At 29.7% G+C, this 17,354-nt stretch overlaps 2 protein-coding genes across 3 annotated transcripts; one reads left to right on the top strand and one right to left on the bottom strand.

Moving 5' to 3' along the window:
• The first annotated feature begins 3,206 nt into the window (after nucleotides 1–3,206).
• LOC114180268 (spindle pole body component 110) lies at nucleotides 3,207–8,782 on the top strand. Its single transcript, XM_028066557.1, has 6 exons — nucleotides 3,207–3,652; nucleotides 5,024–5,146; nucleotides 5,221–5,391; nucleotides 5,745–5,826; nucleotides 8,059–8,123; nucleotides 8,246–8,782. Exons 1-6 carry the CDS (start codon nucleotides 3,377–3,379, stop codon nucleotides 8,546–8,548), a joined length of 1,020 nt encoding a protein of 339 aa, XP_027922358.1. The 5' UTR covers nucleotides 3,207–3,376; the 3' UTR covers nucleotides 8,549–8,782.
• A 3,439-nt stretch (nucleotides 8,783–12,221) lies between these two features.
• LOC114182681 (protein trichome birefringence-like 19) lies at nucleotides 12,222–14,326 on the bottom strand. 2 transcript variants are annotated; one of them, XM_028069600.1, is made up of 3 exons: nucleotides 14,092–14,324; nucleotides 13,690–14,000; nucleotides 12,222–13,318 (listed from the first exon to the last, which is right to left on the bottom strand). In XM_028069600.1, exons 2-3 carry the CDS (start codon nucleotides 13,936–13,938, stop codon nucleotides 12,506–12,508), a joined length of 1,062 nt encoding a protein of 353 aa, XP_027925401.1. In that variant the 5' UTR covers nucleotides 13,939–14,000; nucleotides 14,092–14,324; the 3' UTR covers nucleotides 12,222–12,505. The 2 variants fall into 2 exon arrangements, with proteins under 2 accessions (XP_027925401.1, XP_027925400.1); XM_028069599.1 differs by having other exon boundaries at nucleotides 13,690–14,326.
• Nucleotides 14,327–17,354: the final 3,028 nt, after the last annotated feature.

Genomic DNA, 17,354 nt, shown 5'->3' with positions numbered 1-17,354 from the left:
TATTTTTAACTCTTCTAATAATTATTTAATTTTATTTTTATCATTAGGGTAATTTAGTAATTTTAAAATTTTATCTATTAAAACTTTTTTTAATCTATCACATCACTCAAATCATCACTAACTCTTATAAAATTTATCTCCAAATCTACTCACTCTAACCTCTAAATCCATTCAAAAAAACACATATATTCATCTACTCAAATTTACACAAATTCATCTTCACACTCTTCCTTAAATCCATCTATACATAGGAACACAACCTTAGGGAGTGATTTGATGTATAAATGATAAAAAATTATTTTAACATAAATGTATAAATTGTAATTAAGCTTAATTATTAATTTGGTCTCAAATTAGAGAGAACAAAATTGAATCATTTAAAAAAAATTGAGGGACTAAATTGAATCAAAAATTCAAATAGAGGGACTAAATTGAAAACAATCAATGTTAGCTTGACACGTGGCACAATCACTACTTGTCACGTGGCAATATATTTTTTTAAATAAAAAAATCTTAAATTGACATGTGTCACAACCAAAAAGTGACACGTGGTAGTTTAAATTTTTTTAATAAAAATAAAAAAAATTACAAAAAATTACAAAATTTCACAAAATGACACGTGGCATGTACGGAGACGGTGTTAACATCAACTTAACGGCAGGGACCAAATTAAACCTTTTGAAAAATTAAAGGACCAAATTGAACCAAAAAATAATAAGGAGACCAAAATGAACCAAACCAACAAATTAGGGAATCAAAATGATAATTAATTAAGCCTAATAAGTAAAGAATTTTTTTTATATTATATAGTAAATGAAAGGTTTATGCTATTAAACACTTAAATTGAGAATATTAAACATTCTCATGTGGAAGGAAAATATACAATAAATAATAATATTACAAAAATAATAGAAATATTCAAATGTGAGACATAAAAAAATTTTAATGGACATACATCATTTTAACATAATTACATAAATGTTATGATAAGTTGAAAAATATATTGGAGATGCGAATGAGTTTCGTGACAAACCAAATAATTAGAAAAAATAAAAAATAGAAAGTATATATATATATATATATATATATATATATATATATATATAAGGTTACTTAATTAATTGTGAATATTTTAATAATTTAAATAAGGACGAAGATATGGCGGGGACGGGTATTATAGCGGGATATGTACATCCTCATACTCATTCCCATACCCAATTAAAAAAGTTGGGGATTTTCCATACCCATACACATACCTAATCAATACGGGGATTCCTCGTCAAAATGGAGACGGGTTTGGCAATACCCACAGGGATGGGTTTATTTGCCATCTCTATGTGTATGACACATTAATAATATATAATGTAGTAGAAAAGACTGAATACAATATTTGTTCTTTAAACCGTTTTATTTTATTATTTAATATATTTATCCAAAAATATTTATTATTATTTGTGGTACATGTGTGTTTTCGTATTTTTAAATACTTATATTATAAAGTTATTAATATTTATAAGTTGAGTAAGTTGATACATACTGCAAATTTATTTCTGTCAAAAAAGCGAAATATATCTTTACATAGACATTTTGTATGTAAGAAAAAGATAATAACTGAAAATATAATTGATTTACATCCTTAAAAAAAAATTTAGTTGAAAAACCAAAGAAGGATTTACATTCAGGATGCTTTTCCATCAAAAGAGTTCATTACAAGAAAAATGAAAAAAAAGTCCATCAAGCTCACACTATCATTGAAAGAGTACATGAAAAATTCTTATATCGATACCTGAATTTCACATTCATATTTATTGAGCAGAAACGATAACACACTATAAGGAATATAGTTATTATTTAAATTAAAAATAAATTAAAAATTCGTATGTAATAGATAATTTTTGTAAATATTTGATATTATTTATGAATTATTTAAGAAGAAAATTTTGTAAATAAACTATTAGTAGTAAATAACTTTATTTACAATATATGTTTTTTTAAATAATTTATTTATAAATTTTATCTTCGAAGTCGTGATATCGGAAATTATTTATGAAAATTAATCATAAAAAAAAGGGTTAAATATGTTTTTGATCCCTCAAGTTTCAACGAAATTTAGAATCAGTCCCTCATCAAAACTTTTGACCAATTTAGTCCTTCATATTTCAAAATACGTGAATTTAGTCTTTTTAACCAAATTTTGTTAAGTTTATCTGACGTTTCAAGCGCATTTCATGATAGTATTTAAATTATTTATACTGTTTGACACATTTTTGCTTCAATGTTAACTTAAATACTATCATGAAATGTGCTTGAAACATCAGATAAACTTAACAAAATTTGGTTAAAATAACTAAATTTACGCATTTTGAAAAATAAAGGACTAAATTAATATAAAGTTTTGATAAGGGACTAATTCCAAAATTCACTGAAACTTAAGGGACCAAAAACATATTTAACCCTAAAAAAAATATTTGAATTATCTATAGAGCATTTTGTATGTAATTTATCTTGAAAAATTTTTGTAGGTACGAAAACTTATGTTTGCAAATTATTTACAAAATTTTTCGCAAATAATTTTTATATATTGGTTTTCGTGTATAACAAGAAATATAACAAAATTAATTTTTGTAACAACTCATACAACTTATATCCTTACAACATATAGAATAAATTTTTTGAAATAACTTTAACTATTTGAAAATATATTTGAAAAGTTATTTTGATTAATTGACGAAACCAACAAATTAATTTTGAAGTTAGATTAATTAATATGAAATTTAAGACAAAAATCAATCGAACAATATCCTTAAAATCAATTATAAATTTTATTTAGAAGAAATGGTGCAATTAACTTATTTTCATTTCGTTTACCTTGTTTCTTTATTTTATTTAAATTTTCTCTCTTTCTATCTTCGGAGCACTACTATTAAGTTTATCGAATAATGTCTTACATAGTTAAAAAATATCAAGTAAAATTCTGCTATTAAATATATAAAAGAAACTAATAATTTGTTACTGTGTTATTATATGAAAAGATACAGTTTTTGAATATTATTTTTTTCTTTATATCAAATTAAAATAAATGTTGCCATTCAGCAATATACGTAATTCTATAATATAATTCAAAATTAACAAAGTTATTTATTAATTTGTATAGTCTTTTAAATTGTATTACTGTAATTACTGTAATAGAATAGAAATGCTCACAAGAAAATCAAATTTTCAAAAACAACAAAATGGAATTAGCGAGCCTCTAAGGAACCAAACCACCACAGTTCCTAACTCCCAAATCAACCACCGCAGATCGGAAAAAATGGATGGTGAGTGAAGAAATTGGAAGAGAGAGAAGCGAGAGAGAGAGAAAGTTAAGTTGTAAGGCATGGCTGGGTTACTGGCATGGGCGGTGGGAGGTGGCGCCGGAAAGGAAGCGGAGGACGATTCCATCATCCCAATCCTCTTTTCCGAAGATCAGCAAAGGTATGTGATCGAACTGGATCAGAAGGCGGCTTCTCTCCGCCGTTTGATCCATGATCTACGGTTGAGATTGCCTCCCCAAGACATCTCCCAGAGCCTCCCTCACCTCCACGCCCACTCCCTCGCCTCCAACGCCGCCCTCGCCCTCCAATTGAATTCCCACTCCGCCACGCGCCAACAGGTCCTTAACTAATAACTCTTATTTGCATTTTCACCCTCTCTTCCAAATTCCCGAACAGAGTTGCAAGTACTATTGTGTTATTATGTTAGAGAGGAATGCTAGCAGTTTCTCTCTTGGTTTGTTATGAAGAAACTCAGAGTGTGTTTGCTTTGGGATAACTGCAAAAATTAGATTAGTTCAATATTCGGATTGTTTTGTTATTATTATTTTTACTACATGTACAATTGATTATGTTGTTGTAATAGCTTGTAATCAGAATCATTTTTTGTTGCCGTAAGTTTGCTGAGAAGTGGTTGTGTTACTTTATTTCATTTGGAAACAAAATGTAAATCTGATTTTATATAGGAAAAAGAGTATATGAAGCTGAGAGGGAAACACTGTAGAGAAATAATTACAGAAAATACTTTTTTCAGAAAAAAAAAAATGACACATTTAGATTATTGTCCTAAATATACAATTGAAATTGAAGACTTCCTTTTATCCTTAAAATAGCATAAATTGGCGAAAATAATCTTTGTCAGGCATGCTCTCGTTAAGTGAGAGATGAAAGCTAGTAAAAAAAATATTTTTCAATATATTTCACCTGATAGTAAAGAGTGTTGTTAGCATTCTTCTGTGTTAGGGATTAACCCAGCTGAGCCTATAACACAATCTTTGACTAGAATTAAAAAATATAGGTTTAGGTCTGGGTTATTTGTGTTTATTGAACAGAATTGTTGGATTTCCAAAGTTATACAATTTGGAAGAGTTGTATTTCAACTACACCTGTTGAATCTCTTGAGTTTATTCCATTAACAATTGGGTCCCTCCGTCTTGATTCTGTCTAATTTTAAGTCGTTGACTTGCTTAGAATGAAAAGACCATCCTTTTGATGTTCATTTACTTTGTAAAAGCATGAAGAAATGTTAGGAATACTCTTTGATATACTCTTTTTAATATGCTGTCTCTTATTGGAAAATATATAATTCTTTGGGTTCCAGGTCTAAGTTAATAGATATTTACCCTTATTCTGTAGTTAACAATAAATATAATCGAATGTGTTAGAAAGAACATGTTTAAGAGTGTGTTCTTAGCAGTACTCAAAAAACAATAACTTACCCCATGAATCCCAAACACAACTATCAAATATTCTGTGTTTTCTTGCTGATTGTAACACTGTATTATTTATTCATTTGCATGTATGCCATGTTGGTAAATTCAGCTAATAATAAGATGAAATCTAGGTGAGGGGACTAAATTATAAACAGAAGAAAACTTGATGGACTCAGCTGAAACTTGTGAAAGTAAAAGCACACATTTGCAATACTTGGGGACTAAAATAATGTTAACCTAAAATACTGCTACAACTATTGATGATGATTTTTGTTGCAGGCCCAACTTAGAGAGGTGACATTGAAGGAAGAGAATGCGGCATATGAAAATGCAATATCGGATTTTGAGAATAAAATAAAAGAGAAATTGCAAGAGGCTGATATACTGAGGACAAAGTTGCAGGTTATGATTGTGAATTGATTGTAATTTGTGAGGTTGAGTTTGATTCAATTAATTTTTTATTTATTGTGTTACAGGAGATGGATGAAACTGAGAAGAAACTCAAAGCTGAGCTCGACAATATGAAGCAGCAAGTATCTGATGGTTGGGATGAAATGAAGGCAAATTCTAAAGCTGGATTTGATGCTGATGCAGAAGCATCGAGATCAGCTTTACTAGATGAATTGGAAGAGAAGAAGAAGCAGTTGGTTCGTTAATCACACAGACTCTTATGTGCACAACATAACGTTTTATTTTTTTATAGTGGATGGATAAATAGTAAATAAACAATGGTGATAGTGCCAATTAACATTCCCATAATTTCAAGGACTATATGATCTATGCTATATATTTTAGGTGTAATTTAGCTACTTATGTTGATACTTTACCTAATTGAGAATTTTATTTTTCATATGTTGTCAATAGAAAGAGGTTAAAAATTACACTGGATGACTTTTTACTAATGATAAATACAAAAATCAACATCCTTAACATGTATGATAATCTATGATTGGATATATAATTAAATTCACCAAATTAAATAACCATCCTTTCATTTCAGAATTCAATGGAGGATGCTGTGAAAGAATTGGAGAAGAAATGGGCAAGAGTGCAGGAAAATGCACTTAAACAACCTTCCCCAGGTATGATATCTTATCATATATCGAACTCAAAGTCCAAATTGGAAGTATGAGTGTCTAGGTGGGGTTTATCTAGCCTTAAGTTCTTCAACTACTGGCTAGCTTTTGTTGTGTAGTTTTCCCAAATTTCATATCATAAATCTGTTAGTTTAAAGGGGCTGAGTTCCAGAGAGACGGCCAATTGAACTATCTCAAGTTTTCACAAAACTTAGAATGAGATCCTTATTAAAATTATTGATTACAGGATTTGGTTGGTTTTAATTTTATGCACAGAAACAAAACCAAATAACGTCAAGAACCGCATGATAGAGAGAGAGAGAGAGATGTCCACAATAAACTTTTATACCGGTTCACTCTTATCTAAGACCTACATCCATTTGTTCAGCCACACCAGCTAAGCTCACTAAAATTTTAGAGTTTTTACTGGCACACAACCAAAACAGTGAAAGTAAACAACTTAAGAAACCAAATATCGAACCTTACAAGATTTGATTACACACCTAGTGACACCCTGATACTACTCTATACCTCGAAACTCTATCTAGAGACAAACTATAGACACAAAACAAATTGATAAAATGAAAGCAATATCACCTAGAACAAGATCAACACAACAAAAAAGAATAAACCAGGTATTAATCACAAAATTTGCATAGAGAGCTACAAGAACAATTTGCAACTCGGTATGTACTCTCTTTTTTAACATATTAAAACAGAGAAATCCAAAACCTTCACTGAACTTAAGTAATTTTTAATCTATTAAAAGCTTGTTTTGAGCAGATTAAAACGGAGAGATCATAATTGTTCATGGTTTTAAGTGATTCTAATAGGTTAAAACGACTATCTAATCAATTAAAATGTTTCCTACAGTTAATCCAGATCAGCAAAGAACATTTTAAGAGGTTAAAAACATTATTTTAATCAATTAAAAATCAACTTATCACCAAGACAAGTTCTAATTCATTTGGAAAAGCTTTCTAACTGCAATTTTAGGGTCAAATCATGAAAGAGAAAACTTACAACAGTTCCTACTCGACACAACACAACCTAAAACACTTATAGATTTTCATGATCATTGTCAATCTTCAAATTCTTCATGAGAAAGGTTGGATTTATCAAATACATGAACCATAGCTCCAAAAAGATCCCCAATGTGGGAGGGAAAGATCAAAAGTTTGGGACCCCTGGAAGGTGGAATTGGGAAATATATCACCTAGACTGATGCCTAAAATACCAATTATGCTACTGTCAATGCTTGGAACTGTAAAGGAACATGATATTATTATGCTACTTTCAATGCTTGGAACTGTAAAAGGAACATGATGTTTATTAAAGCCCAGTTATGTCAGTATGTCCATCTTATATTATTCTTTTTTTCCAGATTTCTGTATGATAATTTTTTTAATCTAAAAGCATAAGCTATGCCCTTTGTTGTCTTTTTCTTCTTTGTATTCTTTGCATTTTGTTTATTTGTATTCCTTTTTTGCTGAAGGTGGTATATACTTTTGTAATTTCTGCGTGAATAGGTCATGCACCACCATTGAATTGACCACACTGAGAAAAGATATCATAAACTTATTTCCTGTAAGAAATGTTGCAAGCCATAATTGTGAATGCTGAGGACCAAAAACTTCTTTGAATGACTAAGTCCATCATGATGATGACAAAATACTCAGCATAATACTGGGTTAGGTGATTTCTTGTATGTTAGATTTTCTTCAAACATTTATTCGTGTTTAAAAATGGGTTTATGGGAACTTTTTGTATATTCATAATAAATTTCTACTATGGTTATATCCTGCCACTGCATTGCTGCGTAGTAATAATTTTCAAAATGCTGATTCAAAAATCTGATTGAAGAATTTTTTAAGAGTGTTTCCTTACTGGTGCCAAGAGACCGGATTTTTCATTTGGTTTGGTGTATTTTATATTTACTTGCCTCTGTTGTTTCCATTGTAGCTTTAAGGAAGATTCATGGTACTCCTGTTTGTATTCTTTTTGAATGACTTCTTTTATCATCAAGAGAAAAGAAAGAACTTTAGTTGGGAAGACTTCAATCTTGTTTCATATCTTAATAACATTAGATACTATTTCATGCTCTTAGAAACCCACTAACCATATCGGGACATAAATATACTTTTTATTACTTTTGTTGTGTTAACTCTCCTAGTGATTCTGTACACTTGGGAAGCATCTTGCATGATTTTTTGGCTCTTAAACGTTCTTGTTCTGCAGCACAAAGAGAGAAGACGTTGGATAAACAACTTCATGGTCTAATTGAGCAACTGGCTGTTAAACAGGTCCTTCCATCTCTGGTTTTTAATAGAGAAAAATTAATTGACAATGGCTGGTTGATAAGTGTTTGATTGATTATTTGGATGTGAAAGTGTTTAACTAAGTGCCTTACTTCCCATACCTTCAGGCACAAGCTGAGGGCTTACTTGGTGACATTCATTTGAAAGAGATGGAACTGGAAAGATTGAATGGGCTATGGCGGCAAACAGAAAACAGCAATTTGGAGGCAAACACTGCTGCTAGGAATCGATTCGGTAAAAGCTCCTCAGATAAGTTACAGAGTTTGTCAGATTATGAAGGCCATCAAAGGCTTCCTTATCACTCTGCTGCCAGAACTGAAACCCAGCAGAGGCTTATGCTATTCAGGTCTGCATTTGTGCTCTATATTCTAGCTTTACATATACTGGTATTTATCAGGATATCCTTTTAACCACCATTGATTGACCCATCAAAATTACATGTTAAGTTTTACCCTGCATGTTTGAATATGTTTGTACTCATTAGATACCCCTTGCACATATATACACAAGTCTGTATAAATGGCTTTTTTCTTTCATTCATGCTTTAAAGTTTGATCAAAATGTAGCATCTATGCGTACAGTAACTAGTTGAAGCAGAGAAAATCACCAGAAAATGCAATTTTTGCAGCAGAATCTGTTTTGAATATAAGCAACCTATGATGTAATAGCTATGTTAAACTATATTTAATATGATTTACTGTTGACAAAAGATACCGTTCCTAAAAGAGATAGTTCAAGTGATTGTTACCTAGTGGCCAAAATCTTTTCAGATTTACTCATTATTCAAATATATTTCATTAAGCTAAGGTTTTTATGAACTCAAAGACGATTAATTTTTTTTTTCAGCAAACCTATATAAATAAAAAAAAAAGTGATTTTTTATTATAATTGATTATACATTATAATCAATTACTGAAGTAATTCAGTTTTTATGGGATATATTTGACAATCTGACAACTAAGAATTAGTATGTTTATGGGATATGACAAAAATTATTTTAACATTAGGAGAAACGGTATCTAATAATTAGAACTACTAGGTTGAGTTTTTTTAGAAGATTAACATGGTGTCTATGGATGAAAATAGACTGAAAATGGCATGTGTAGAAATGAAAACACCAAATAGTATTTAATTGTTTTAAAATACAGTTTAGTTTGATCTTTTTAGTAATTTATTTTATTTTATTTAGTTTCTCGGTTAATGAAAAGTTCAATTATATAATCATGTGACTCCTTTATAGGTTAAAATTGACATAACTAGCTTTATGAATTGTTTAATATAAATCATATTATGCATAAATTACAACCTCCAATTTTTTTTGTTTGTTAAATATTTTAGTGTTAATAGGATGAAAGGTCATGTATGGTTTCATTTTAAAAAATTGAAGGAAGTGTTGAAATTTTTAGTAAAGGTAAAATCTAACTGAATCTAAGATAAATAATGAGACTAAAAGCAATTAAGGTTAAAATAAAAGTAAAATTTTGATTTTAGAAATAATATTTTTTTATTTCTCTTCCATTCACAATTTAATGTGATGGACATGAATTAATGCTTATATACCAACCCCACGAGTCGTCTACCTTGTTTTGGTCAGGTTTTGAAAATTTCCTGCAACTTCCAAATGTTTGTAGAGTGAATTAAATCGAATTCTTACATAAATTCATTTTTATCTAACCACTTAATTTATTTTTCATAATTTATTATTCAGCCCATCTAATTCTTACACCAATTCTTTTCGACCTTTATGTTTTTAATATCTCTTACACCAAATTAACAGTGAAAATATTTTAAAAGACAAATTTAGTTTGTTCAACACGTTGATCAAATAAAAAAAATAGATCTCGTTGTACTTTGATCTTTAAACAAACAAGTAAAAAAGTCAAAGATTTTGAGAGAAGTTAGAAGAGGAGGAAAGTTTTACTTTCTAGATACATACGACCTTTATAAAAGAGTTTAACATGTTTTAAGTTTTTTGAACATTTACAAAATTAGAATTTGTTTATGTTCAAAATTTTGATATATTTTGGTCTTCAAATTTTAAAAACAAATTGATATTATTTTTTTAATCTCATTACGTTAAAGAATGACTTCCAAATGTTTCCAAATAAGTACTGTAAAAGTCTTAATACATAAAAATTTTGAGTTCCGTGAGTTTTGTACCTGACCATCTTTGTGGGCGTGCCGTGACTACCTAGCATGGTGGCAAGTTTGAAAAAAAAATGAAATTTGTATCTTTAAAAAATTCGAAAAGAAAATGTGTCAAACGATGTAAATAAGTCATATATTAACATTTGACACAAAAAAATTAACTGAATTGATTAAAAAAACTATATTAATTTATTTTTATAATTTAAGAATCAAAATGTATTATAATTTTTCACGTGTCAAAATTCATGGACTAAAATTACATTTAATCTTTTATAAAATAAACTCAATTTAAATTATTTATATTTAAACAAAAACTTTTTAATTATAAAATGATGAAATGTTTAATATTAAACACGTTATATATAGTACATTCTAATCCACCACATTAATTATACAAAATGCACATGCATAAAGAATTGAAATTATGAAACCATTGAATAATTCACACACACAATGTATTGTGGATTGCAAGGCACTAGAATTATTATTTTTCACTTTTGAAAAGTCCACATTTAACTTTGAATGAAAGAGATTGAAAATTTCAAAGGTGAATAAATTGAGACAATAAATTGATACAGTATTATGGTGCAGTACTTGTTCATAATTTGAATAGTGATACCCCACACAATAAAGACACTCTGCAAAATGCAGAACCAACCCACCGACATATCATTGTCAACTTTCATACAAATGTTAGAGAAGTGTATTAATCACATTGTTTATAGTTCATATATATTCTTATGTTACATTAGATATGAATTAACATCTAAACCATAAGTTTATTAACTTGTATTTATGAACATGCTTTAAAGTAGTTATGATATTAACAACAACTAACATGGATTGAATATAAATTTAACTATGAATAATATTTAATGAGAATGAATCTCTATATTTTTGTCTATTTTTAGTTACTAAAATACTTTTTGTTTAGTTGATTATTAAATTTATATAACTATAATGTTTTTATTTTTATTTAACATCAAAGAATATGTATGTTCTTTTTATTAAATTTATGTTAATATCATTTTTCCTTTGTTTTAAATGTTTATTTTATGAAATAAATTATTTAATAAATATTCTCATAGATATAATCACTAATGTGGATTTATGCATTATTCACCAAAAGTAAAAATATGAAATTATATATATATATATATATATATATATATATATAAAAATAAAAAAACTCACTTATCCTGATCCGTGTCATATCCACCTACCAAAAAAATCAGATAACTGCTGAAAAGATAACTTTTATAATTTTAGACGGATAATATTAATAAAATAAATGAAAGCATACTTATATTTAAGTAGTGTTTGGTGTAAAAGCAACTTATTTATGAGAAATTTAATGTTAAATTGTTTATTTTTAATATTTATTTTATTTAAAAAAAATACATTTTGAGACTATTTTTTCAGCATTTTTCTAGAAGATCATTTCTAAAGGTGAAAACTCTAACTTTTCTAGTTAAAGAAATTACTGTGATAAAGGTACGCTTTAATTAAAGTTTTGGTAGATTTCTCACTTTAATATTTAACACAACATTTATGCTTAGTCAAATAAAACTTTTAGCATTTCTAAGAATTGCAATCCTTAAAATGCATCGTTCTCTGCTATTTCTTTTATCCAAGACACTTTAATTCAAGTGTAAGTAAAGACATCAAGCATTGTTACTTGTAGTGAGAGTATTTTCATGCTTTCTTATAATATTTTAATAAGGAACTTGGGTTTGTAAGGTAGTATACAACTGGGAGTGAAAGAGTTTAATGGTTTATAAAAATTTAAAATTTATAAACTTTTATGTAGAAGGTAGACCATTCATCATTCATATTCCCAAAAAAGTAAGTAAAGAATCTAAACAAATGTTTAAAGCAATCAAACCAGCAATCGTTGAAAGTATATTGTTCTTCATTCTCTGAACAACCCAAATATTTGTAGTGAAATCAAAATAACCTCTGTTACTTTCTGAGTTGCAATTATTGTTATACATTTGAAGTTGTTCTTGGGCATGAATGAATATTGCCCAACTTTTATGATAATGCATGACAGCTAATGAAGACAATTTGTGTCCACAAATACCTTTGGATATACATTCTATATCATCTACACAACATAAACACAATATACTCTCTGAACCCAAAAACAAAACACCAAAAAAAAGTATCTATCTCCACATGCTTAACACTATCCTCCACATGGTAAAAATCCAAACATCTTAAAAAACTCTCTCTAGCTTTGAACTATAACATGCCTCACTTTCCAAATCCAACAACATATGCACCAAAAACTCATTCCAAGTATCAACTGGCCCTGGCAGACACCAGTGAACACAGTCATTCAGAGTAACATTTTTGTCCTGAGAGTGTCCATAGTTGTTGGGGTGTCCATCAGGTCTAAGAAGCATAATCTCAGTAGTGTTCATCATCACAAACTTCAACCCTCTCTTTGTGGCTACCCTTTGTGCTTCAACAAACTCCTCCACTTGAGTCATATACATGTCAAGAATGTAGCCATCAAGCTTCATTTCTTGCTTGGTGAATGGCCTAGTCCTCACACACTTCCCTCCCTTGTTCCAATCCCCATCCTCAAAGTGTGCTGGGGAGAATGTCCTAAAAAATGTGACCCCCTTGTACCCTTCAAGCTCATTCAGTGTCCTAAATGCTGTCCTGAAGGCCTTTCTGTACCCAAAGAGGTGTGTGAGGTCTGTCACATTCTCCATCCCACACTTGTTGCATCCCACAAGCTTCCCCTCTTCATAGAACAACAGAGGCCTGAAAAACCATTGCCCTGATGAGATTATCACAATGTCAAACTCCTCAACCTTACTTCTCCATGCCTCATCTGCCTCATCCACATACAGCCTCATGATGCTGTTGAAGGAATGCCCTTTGGGGTCTGCATCACTGGATCTCACAAAATATGGAGACCACAGATTTGCCAAGGTGAAGTTGTACTCATGATAGATATACCTCTTGAAGTACATCACATCTGAAGAATATCTATGAGAAGCATCCTCAGGTTCAGACACCTGAAACACCAAATAAATCCCAAATAAGTTCATGTTAGACATCACTGTGAACGAATTTTTAACATAATCAAAGTTTTGAAAAACAGTTGGTAATCTGATGACAAATTCCTAACCAAGAGCCTAATCACAATAGCATAGTCAAACAAATTCCAGAAGAATTAGTATCAGTGAAGCTAAACTCATCATAACTCAAAACCTTGAAACATAATCATGCAAGAAACTCAGTGACAGAGTTTTCTATCAGAAACACAACTAGTGGATATGATTTCTCAAAAATTGAGACAAAAGGGTAGAGAGCTATATGACAAACACTTTCAGCTTCTATTCTCTTGCAAAAGCTAGAAAACAGAAGGTGTGACTTTACCACTTACATGACTTAGGAGGCACAACAAAGACTGCATCTGGTTCCTCCCCACTGAGTCTCCAACAAACACCATTTTCTTTCCTCTGAGAAGATTCAAGAACTGAGTAGCATTGAAAAGTGGAAGCTCACATTCATCAGGCCTCCACCTCCAATGCAGGTACTCTCTATCAGGTCTTCCAAACTTGATGCAATTCTGCTGGTCTATGATCCAGTGGCATGTATCATTGGTGTAGTAAGGTGGTCTGGAAGTGTGCATCCATCTCCCAGAAAAGATGTCACACTGCTTAATTTCTGTGTTGTTCAAACTGCTGCTGACAGCTGCAGAAGATGATACCTCAGGAGGAGTTGGTTCATGAGAGCTTCTCATGAGAGAAAGAGGGAGCATGATGAGAAGAAGAGTGAAGGGTACCAGGAGAAAGCTTTTGGCTGTGCTTCTTGTTGTGTACTTCCCATTGAATATCTCATTGCCCCGAACCTTCATTGTCATTGCTCAGTTTTATTCTCAACCTGCTGAATGCCTCATATAAATATGAACTTTCTTCCAATGTTCGGTTAGGATAAACCTTTCATCTTTTAATTCAGTTTTAAACCGAACTCTCTCTCAAAGGAGTTCCTTGTTATATAAATATCAGAATTATCCGCTTTGAAGCATACAATTTTGCCACAGTTTTAAAAGACGTTTCGGTAGGTGAAAAATATAAAATGTATTTAAATCATATTAAATCTCGACTTCTAAACTAAACTATATGAAACTATTGAATGTAGTACCAACACCGTTTAATTTAACTTCATCATTCGTGAGTTGTCTTTAAGTCTTGTTATAGTGTCATTATAGTGTTATTATTCATTAATGATATTTTGACGTGTACATAGACAGATGGAGGAAAAACAGAAAGAAACAAGAAAAGAAGAAGAAAAATAAAAAAAGTGATGTTGCAGTGTTTTTGTGTATGGTGAGTTTGAATGCTTTATTGTAGAAAGGGGCAATTGCTTGTTTCTTAAACTAGTGGGCATGGAACACTCACACTCTGGCTTGTGTTGTGCTTCTAGATTTGCATAAAGAATAGTCCTTTCTCTTGCGAATGCACATCTTTTAAAATGTACACACAAGGACAAAGAACCTTTGAGGATGCTGGCCAATTCATAAACAACTAAGTCTGACTAATAAAACATGTCAAAAACTACAAAAATGAAAAATAAAATAAATGTGGTGTTAGAAACCATCAAAGGGAATCCAAGAATATAATGGCCCCTCTTGTGCTCTCATTGTTTAGTACCATTTGTCAGTTCCTCTGTGGAAGTTACAAAACCCAAGCTAAAACTGGTAAGAAGAAAAGATTAACTATTGTTTTAAAAACAGATGAACAATGGGACCTTACCTTATGATTTAGACGTTCAAAGAAATAAAACTTTCATTTAGCTCTTCGATACTTAACGGCTATCACCATCATAATATGTTGCTAAGTTTTATTAAACCATTTGATGATTAAGCCTTAAGAACAAATTTACACCAAATTGTGTTTTTCTATTCTTAAGAAAAAATTGTGGAATTTAAAGTCTATCTCAAGTCAAGCTTACTAAATTATGTTTTCTTAATCTTATAAAATGGATTTCAAATATAATTCAACCTTCCAAAACCAAAACCAAATAAAATGAAGTTTGCAATCACTTATATACCGTAAATTTGTTCTATTAATAGTCGATGTAAGATCTCCAACACCTCTTCATGATAAGGTATATATATATTGAGCGTGAGACTAGATATTTATGATTGGAAAATAATTTTTTGACTACTAAATTTTGAAAATGGTTTTCATTTTTTCATTTTTTTTCATTTTCAATATTTCAAAACCACTTAAGAGATGACACCTCATGTTGTAAGAGAAAGTTGTCAAAATTTAGTAGTCAAAATATCATTGTCCTGATTAATTAATCTGATAATGGATAACACATTGAATCCAACAAACAACAAATTTCACTAGAATAAACTTTGGATACTTCTGATACCACTTTAAAATTGAACATTAAACTTAATTTAATCATACAAATTGACTTGTAAAATAATGTTTGTAGTATTATAATGTAAATTTATGAGTAAGGATTCCAACATTTAAGTGCTAATTTAAATTAGACAATAAGTTAGAATATTGAGATATCAATATATATATATATATATATATATATATATATATATATATATATATTTTACACGTCTAAAAGATTAAATCAATTTTTTTTTTCAAATTGGTTATTTCTCCATGGTTTTAGTTATTCTCTTTTATGTAAGTAAAGCTTGTAGGGATTGAGTAAAGCAGGTAGATCCTCTGATATATTTTGATGGTGGTTGGTGAACCAGACTCCTTCCAAAGCATGAAATTGTAAAGTTTACTCTGCATAAATTTGATCAAAAGAAAAAGCAATCTGTTTTTATCCCAACAGAAGAAAAAAAGAAAGAAAAGAAAGCTGAGAAGGGTTCATGATTGAATGACAGAAGCAAAATTCAGTTGTGTCTCCTTTATTCCTTTTAATTATTTTTTAATCCCACCACATTTTTTATCTAATTTTCATGATTTATGTTATAGAATATTTTTATACCATTGGTTCTGGTACCCTGTATCACAAATTATTCATCCAATCATTAATGCTTCATCCACAACGAATTATTGTGTAATATTGAGACCAGATATAAAAAAATGACTTAAACAGTACACACGCTATTCCCACTCCAGACAATATTTACAATGTTGTTCAACCAAGAAGTAACATGTATAACAAGTTTACCAATTTTTTTTTTATTCATATATATCTGTTAACGGTTTTTCTAATTATTTCATATAATAAAGTAAAATAACAAAGTCAAACTGCAATGGAGGTATGGTACCAATAACTTTTGAACAGTCAAGGTAAAAGATGTTTTTTATTTATTTATATTAAATTTAAAACCTGAATTCACTGGAATTTTTAATAATTTTTCTTTTATATGTGACTTTCTTCAGTATTGATAGATTCCTGGCTAGTGAAAGTATTTTAATTTATAAATATTACAACTATCTTACCTTAAATCATTGTCAAGAAAACTCTATATTTTAAATCATGTTTATATGAGTAATCATCGAGAAAAATCATGAACTCTGTTGAGATTTTTTGAAGAATTGATTAGAGAAACATTTGACAGAAGTGCATTAGTGAATTTATATTCAACCCAAAACTTTAAAACAACAAATTTGTAGATATTTTTCTCTAATTTATTGTGCAACTTTTTCCTCTTCCGTGTGAGATTAATACTTAGATTTAAATCCTTAACGAAATTAGAAATTTCACCAAAATCATACACTAATTATACTTGAAATAATATAATTGTATCATCTAAATATTAAATTCTAAAAAACTATGTCCTAATAATCACTTTGAGTATGTCCTCTAGCTAGGAAGAGATAGTGCTGGAGTGTAATTTCTATAAAAAAACAGTGGCATGAAGGAATAATTTGTGATTTGTGTTCTTTTTTTGTATTTTCATTTTGTTAAGTATATTATTCTATTTTGAACCCTTTTATTGTTTCAAAAACTACAAGAGGAATTCAAAATATGATGATTCAATTGTTATTTTTATTCCACTTAGTGTTCATCATCGATGACACTTACAACACATTGTTGACGCACCAAAGGCTCATG

This window comes from Vigna unguiculata, chromosome 4 (genome assembly GCF_004118075.2).
Source record: "Vigna unguiculata cultivar IT97K-499-35 chromosome 4, ASM411807v1, whole genome shotgun sequence".
Lineage (NCBI taxonomy): Eukaryota > Viridiplantae > Streptophyta > Magnoliopsida > Fabales > Fabaceae > Vigna > Vigna unguiculata.
This window is presented reverse-complemented; position numbering and strand designations above follow the sequence as displayed.

What these genes read in the sequence shown, in the direction of transcription:
- LOC114180268 (XM_028066557.1), top strand. Translation starts at nt 3,377, where the DNA reads ATGGCTGGGTTACTGGCATGGGCGGTGGGAGGTGGCGCCGGAAAGGAA. An exon ending in AAGAGAAGAAGAAGCAGTTG is followed by an intron (nt 5,392 to 5,744) that starts GTTCGTTAATCA and finishes CTTTCATTTCAG; the next exon opens with AATTCAATGGAGGATGCTGT. An exon ending in ACTTAAACAACCTTCCCCAG is followed by an intron (nt 5,827 to 8,058) that starts GTATGATATCTT and finishes CTTGTTCTGCAG; the next exon opens with CACAAAGAGAGAAGACGTTG.
- LOC114182681 (XM_028069599.1), bottom strand. Translation starts at nt 14,169, where the DNA reads ATGACAATGAAGGTTCGGGGCAATGAGATATTCAATGGGAAGTACACA. An exon ending in TGTTGTGCCTCCTAAGTCAT is followed by an intron (nt 13,319 to 13,689) that starts GTAAGTGGTAAA and finishes TTGGTGTTTCAG; the next exon opens with GTGTCTGAACCTGAGGATGC.